Source organism: Varanus komodoensis, unplaced genomic scaffold, assembly GCF_004798865.1.
Source record: "Varanus komodoensis strain SLA01 unplaced genomic scaffold, ASM479886v1 scaffold1358, whole genome shotgun sequence".
Lineage (NCBI taxonomy): Eukaryota > Metazoa > Chordata > Lepidosauria > Squamata > Varanidae > Varanus > Varanus komodoensis.
The window spans coordinates 1,912-8,489 of NW_025335393.1; the positions used below are offsets into that span (position 1 = coordinate 1,912).

At 53.6% G+C, this 6,578-nt stretch overlaps 1 protein-coding gene across 3 annotated transcripts; it reads right to left on the reverse strand.

The window, feature by feature from the left end:
- Nucleotides 1-6: 6 nt before the first annotated feature.
- Nucleotides 7-4,944, reverse strand: LOC123019742 (gastrula zinc finger protein XlCGF57.1-like). 3 transcript variants are annotated; one of them, XM_044422803.1, is made up of 3 exons: nt 4,831-4,944; nt 4,009-4,113; nt 7-2,337 (listed from the first exon to the last, which is right to left on the reverse strand). In XM_044422803.1, the coding sequence occupies exon 3, from the start codon at nt 1,982-1,984 to the stop codon at nt 623-625; it is 1,362 nt and encodes a 453-aa protein (XP_044278738.1). In that variant the 5' UTR covers nt 1,985-2,337; nt 4,009-4,113; nt 4,831-4,944; the 3' UTR covers nt 7-622. The 3 variants fall into 3 exon arrangements, with proteins under 3 accessions (XP_044278738.1, XP_044278739.1, XP_044278737.1); XM_044422804.1 differs by lacking the exon at nt 4,831-4,944 and adding an exon at nt 4,233-4,269; XM_044422802.1 differs by lacking the exon at nt 4,831-4,944 and having other exon boundaries at nt 7-2,334; nt 4,009-4,169.
- Between the last annotated feature and the right edge of the window lie 1,634 nt (nt 4,945-6,578).

The window sequence follows — 6,578 nt, forward strand, 5'->3', positions numbered from 1 at the left end:
CTGGACACCATTCTCCAGATGATGTCTGATTAGTGAGGAGTATAGGGTATCCTATAGAAGTACTATTTATTATGATTTGGAAGCAATACTTCAGTTAATGCATCCCAAATAGCCTTTGCTGATTTGGTGGCTGCATCGCCCTGTTGGCTCCTGTTTAGCCCATTGTCCCCAAGGACTCTCAGGTGTTTTTGCTTTTCACTTCTGTTGAGCCACGTATTCCACATCCTGCATCAATGCATTCGATTTCTTTTTCCCGGATGGAGGACTTGGAGCTTGCCCGTACTGACTCTCATTCCACTGCTTTCAGCCCAGTGTTCAAGTCGATCAGGACCACCCTGGATCTTGCTTCTGTCTCCTGGGGTGTTTCTTCTTCCACCCAGTTTTGCATCATCTGCAAATGTGTTTATCTATTCTCTTGTGCTTCCTCATCTAAATCATTGATTAATATGTTGAAGAGCACTAGGCCCAGGACTGAAACCTGTGGCACCCGACTAGCTACCTTCCTCCGGGAAAAATGCCTCACCCTCCATTTTATACCCTCAGTGCATGAATTTAGAAACCTCTCCCTTGTGCTCATTGATGGCTCCTAAGCAGATGAGTTCTCACATGGTGCCTCAGAGTATTACTGGCTGAAGCTCTCTCCATATTCGATGCATGGGAATGACTTCTCCCCAGTGTGAGTTCTTTGATGTTGAGTAAGGCCTCCACTCCAAGTGAAGCTCTTTCCACGTTCCATGCATGTGTGCGGCTTCTCTACAGCGTGGGTCCTCTGATGTTGAGTAAAATCTCCACTCCAACTGAACATCTTTCCACATTCCATGCATGTATGTGGCTTTTCTCCAGTGTGGGTTCTTTGATGTTGAGTAAGGTTTCCAATCTGACTGAAGGTCTTTCCACATTCCATGTATGTGTATGGCTTCTCCCCAGTGTGGGTTTTTTGATGACTTATGAGATGTCCACTCCGACTGAAGGTCTTTCCACATTCCATGCATGTGTATGGCTTCTCCACTGTGTGGGTTTTTTGATGCCTTACGAGATGCCCACTCTGACTGAAGGCCTTTCCACATTCCATGCATGTGTATTGCTTCTCTACAGTGTGGATTTTTTGATGCCTTATGAGATGTCCACTCCGACTGAAGGTCTTTCCACATTCCATGCATGTGTATGGCTTCGCTCCAGTGTGGGTTTTTTGATGACTTATGAGATGTTCACTCCGACCGAAGGGCTTTCCACATTCCATGCATGTGTATGGCTTCTCCCCAGTGTGGGTTTTTTGATGACTTATGAGATGTCCACTCCGACTGAAGGTCTTTCCACATTCCATGCATTTGTATGGCTTCTCTCCAGTGTGGGTTTTTTGATGCCTTATGAGATGTCCGCTCCGACTGAAGATCTTTCCACATTCCATGCATGTATATGGCTTCTCTCCAGTGTTGGATCTTTGATGCAGTATAAGATGTGAACTCTGACTGAAGGCCTTTCCACATCCCATGCATGTGTATGGCTTCTCTCCAGTGTGTGTTCTTTGATGCCGTGTAAGACATCCCCTCTGAGTGAAGCTCTTTCCACATTCCATGCATGTGTATGGCTTCTCTCCAGTGTGTGTTCTTTGATGCCGTGTAAGACATCCCCTCTGACTGAAGCTCTTTCCACATTCCATGCATGTGTATGGCGTCTCCTCTGTGTGGGTTCTGTGATGATGAGTAAGGCCTCTAATACATCTGAAGCCCGTTCCCCATTCCATGCATGCATGTGGCTTCTCCCCAGTGTGAGTTCTTGGATGCCTTTGAAGATCTCCAATCCCACTGAAGCTCTTACTTTGCTTTGCTATCTCCCCAGTGTGCTTTCTTTGGCACCTAGAAACATCACCTGGATCACTGAAGGTCTCACAATATTCCATGTATTTATTTAGCTGCTCTGCAGGCTGGGCTCCTCCATCCTCTGGAAGCCTTTCACCAGCCCTTACGCTCTCCCTACTTTCCATGATTATACAGGGCCTCCTCAATTGATGGATCGCTGATGCCCATTAAGTCAGTTCTCGCTCTTTGAGACTCCTTCCATGGTAGACATGTTCACCTGCGTTCTGCAGAGAGCTAGATGGAGAGCGAGGTTCCTGCATGGATCTCTTTCAACATTCTGCACATTCTTTCATTCCAGAAGATTGTTTCCAACACTGTGAAAAATACTGGATTATTGTCTCCTGTTCTTTACTTGGTTTTCCCTGTGCTTTTTGCATTCTGTGCATTTGGAAATGTCTCTTTGCTCACTTCATCCTCACTTGTTTCTGATGATATGACAAAGGGATCCATCTAATTCGACTGTCTTGAAATTCATCTGCTTTGGGAAGAAAGAGAAAAAGAAAATCTTGGAAGGAATGAAAGGCCAAAACAGCTGAGCTCATTCCAGCTCAAGACAAAGTTGGCAACTTTCTTGCCAACAACTCCCACATTCCCCCTTCTGCCCTTTGGAAGTCCTGCCAAAGCCTTGCTTCTGAAGAACTGCCTTCAAGTGAAGAGCTCACATACGGTGAACTCTTGAGAAACTCTGAACTGCCTAGCGAGCCTCAGAAGCACATCTTTTCCACTGCCTGGTGCCCCGTGCCTGTCCTTCGTCCCTCTTCCAGGCCGAGGCCAAAGCGCCGCCGCACCTTCTTGCCTGCCTATTTGGCAAGGAGCTAAAACATGAGCTGGCAGAAGATGGAAGACCCTGAGGGACCCTCCAAGGCTGGGCTCTGGCAATGAGCATACTCAAAACTAGGGGGACAGTTTGAGATGGGGCCTCAGACTGTGAGACACGGAATGAAGGGCTCAGGTTACAAGCAGCCCCGACCTGGTTGGGTATCAGGAAAAAGTCCCTGACTGTCGGAGCAGCATGCCAAGATCCAGTTCCCCTGGCAGTCTGTGGACGCTGCAACGTGCAGGCATGCGAGAAGCAACTGGGCAGCCGCCTGGGAGGGAGGACTCCCCGTGGAGACCGGCACCAAGCAGGGAGGTGGGACCGAAGGCCCTGCAGAACTGCCCGACCTGCCCTTCCAGGATGCCCCCTGGCGGGGCTGTCCTGCAGTGCAAGAACAGGGGGTTTCAAGGGACTGAGGAGGCCACCGCGTCCGAAGCCCCGCTCAGGGCAGGAGTCCAGCTGGAGCATCGCTGGCAGGCGGCTGCCCAGATGCCTCTTGCAGGCCTCCAGGGGCAGGAGGGCAGCGCAGGGGGGGGGCAGCTGGAGTGGGGAGGAGGGCAGCAGCAAGGCAGGCACGGGAAGGGACGGCCTTCCTGCGCCAGCCCTGCAAGGGAACCTGCTCCACCCAGGTGAATTTGCTTTCATCTGCTCCAGGTCAAGGCATTCATGTAGTCCAGGCTCAGCACTGAACCTCGCGCTTGGAGAGCAAAGAAGAGCCGCTCGGATTCTGGCCCCGTTCCCCCTCACCCCGCCCCCACTCCTGCACAGCAGAAAGGAGAGGGAGGGGCCCCGTGGCTTCCCCACTGTGGGGTCTTTTCAGAGGGGGAAGACCCCCACCAGCTCAGCAGCTCTGTCATCCTCCATGCATGGATGCGCTTCCTCTCTGGTGTGCCTTCTCTGATGTGCACAAAGAGATCCTGCGCACAGAAAACCTTTCCACCCTCTGTGCATCTATATGACTTTTCCCTATGGGAATTTTTCACTGAAAAGCACATTCTGGTTGCATCTGATGCCCCTCCACACCAGTGAATTCACTGGGCATCTCCAGCATTTTCAGGGCTGGGGTAATGACTACAGCTTGGAGTAAACCTTCTGCTTGCAGTAAACCTCTTCTGGCCAGGTACTATTTATCGGTCTATCCATGAATTTAATCTTCCCATTCAAACTGTTCCTTATATTGCAAATATATTCGATAGGCAGAGAAGGAATGCTGATGTTTTACCCCAGGGGGCGCCCATTCCCCTGCTCGGTCTTTCTTGAGCCTCTCGGATCTGGGCTCCTGTTTGCCCACACTCTGCCAAAGAGAGGATTTGCTTTGCCCCGATTCTTTACCTGGTTTCTGTGCTGCTTTTCCGATTCCTCTCCTCACTTTGCCCCCTCCTGCTCTTGATGAAGAGGCGGATGGAGCCACGTGCTTCCCCGCGTTCAGCCAATCCGCTGCTTGGGAATCAAGGCAAAAAGAAAAGGTCGCTGGGAGTTAATGGCCCAGGCAGCTGATCCCACTGGCGATGGGCGGAAGGTGCCCCCCCCTTCTGTCCCAGTGCCGGGAATGTTACCCCTTTCCCTCTGTGCAGGGGCTGCTGCAACGGGGGCATCGCCAGGCGCGCGTCTCCCGCGATTCTGACGAGCAGTTCTCCCCATCCCGCCGGGCAACGGACCGTCTCCTGGGCATGTGCCTAGCGAGGCATTTCAGCTCCTCTCTGCTCCAGCTCCGGCCATGGGGGGCGAAGCGATCGCGCCCTTCCTCGCGGAGAGGCCGCCCCCGATCTCCTTCCCAGCCCCCGAGCTGCACGGAGCTCCCGAGGGGGCAGGTCGTGCAAGCGCAGCCCTGAGCGGAGCGCGCACGAGGCGGGAGGGGTTGCTGCGCCCCTTCCTTTCTTGGGGGGGGGGGCAAAAGAAAATCCTTCCCCTCCAGCCCCCCGCACGGCGCCTGCCGGGACCGGGCCCACGGCTCCAGGGTCGCCCGGGGCTGCATCCCTCTCCGCGGAGGCTCCCGAGAGGGGACCGCGCAAAGGGGCCGCACCGCGATTTGCCCCTGGAGAGCAGGGATCGCGTCCCCCAAGCAGTCCGCCCCTTCCGATGCCCCGGGAGGCTGACGGGGCACCGGCTCTGCCCCAGCCCCCCTGCCCTGCCCCCCCCGCCCGCTGCGCTCACCCCACGGGACCCCCTCCTCCAGGCCGAGGGTCCCGCCGGGCCGGTCGCGCCCCGGGGTCGCCAGGGAATCGCCCACGCCGCCTCGCCACGCTGCTTTCCTGCTTCTCCCCAATCCGCCGGGGCGGAAGCGACGCCTCTCCTGCCCGCCCCCTCCGGGAAGAAGGCAAAACCCGGATCGCGGATCCCCAACTGGGCGCTCCGATTTCCCAGGATTTTCCATAGCACCAGCTCCTGGAATAGTTTTACCTTGCTTAGTAACTTGTATAAGCTGTTGCTTTCTGTGTGGCTTCAGTGCTGGGCTTTGTTCTCTGATTATGGGTAATGCTTCCACTGGCAGCGAAGCGCTTTTCCCTCACTTCTGCTGATCGGTTGCCCCTTTCTTTGCAGTAAATATCAATTGCTTATTGTAACGTTAATGCACTTGATTCATGAACCTGGAGGCCGCTGCTGTCGGCGCTCTGGGACACAGAGGAGTTTCCTTCCCAGCTTTCTGCCACTTTTTGGACTGGCTCTGCTTTTGGAGAGCTCTCTCCCCTTTCCTGTTCTTTTGTTTTTGTTCAAACGGCAGGTGGAGCCCTGTAATTCTCCCGGCCCTTCCAATCCCGTTTGAAAACAAGGCAAAAGCAAAATCTTTTGCAACTAAGCAGAGTTACCCGCAAAAACAGGTGGTTTCTGCAGCTCCGTGGGCTGCTGCTTCGGTTTCAGTGCCTTGAACGGAGAGTCCCTTTCGCGCTTCGCGGGGGGGGGGGGATTTCGCAGCCTGCCTGTTACTGGGGTGCTTCACCTGCACTGGGGCTCAGAAGAACGCTTCTCCCTCCGTTTACCCAGGCAGGAAACGCAAACTCACACCCGATTTGTATAAAGGCAGCTCTGTAGCACAGAAACACACAGACAGGGCTCTCCCCACCTTCGGCTGAAATGCCACAGGGACTGGCTTCGCATGACGCGTCCACCCGCCTGGCCTCAATGTGGCTTGGCTTGGATGCCCGGGGGCTGGGCATGGAGGGGGCTCCCAGGACCGCCCTCTTCTCGGAACCCAAATCATGCCTTGGGCTCCCCAGGGAAGCCGAGGGGGGTCTGCGGGGAAGGACAGCACTGGCGGGACTGGCGGTTCTGGGACAAGGGGACCGCAGGAGCAGGAGGCTGTGGAAGCTTCGCCATCCATCTGGGCAGCCCGGGAGCCACACCAAGGACCCTTCCTGCCCCTCCTGCCCCAAGAGGTGCAGATTTGGGTGAAGGGACTCGGATACAAGATCTGTGTCTGCGCAGTGACAGTGGAGGGGGGTTTCCTCCTGAAGCATCAAGAGACCGAGTGCTGGGAAGAGGGGTGCAACATCTCCCAGAGGTTCATTTCCGTCATCTGTGGCCAGAATCAAGATCATGGTCATAAATCACGTGGCATCAACTACTGGATCAGTGCCAGGATGTTTATCGGCCTTTGTGAATGGAATGTTCCTGATGACCCTGGTCCACCAATTCTGGAAAATTAGCCACCTCCAAGGTTAAATGTGCTAATGCTTACATATTTTGATTAGATGATATTGTATAAATTTATACTGTTAATTTATAATATTTTAAGGAAGTTTATTTATGTTTGTGGGCCGCCCCGAGGCTTTGGCGAATGGGGCAGCATAGAAGTTTCCTAAATAAATAAATAAGAAAACAGGTGATGAAGGTGCTGGTTGGCTGAAGGGTTCAAAGAATTTCACAATAAAGCTTTATAGACAAGCAAGTTTATTTGCGCACAA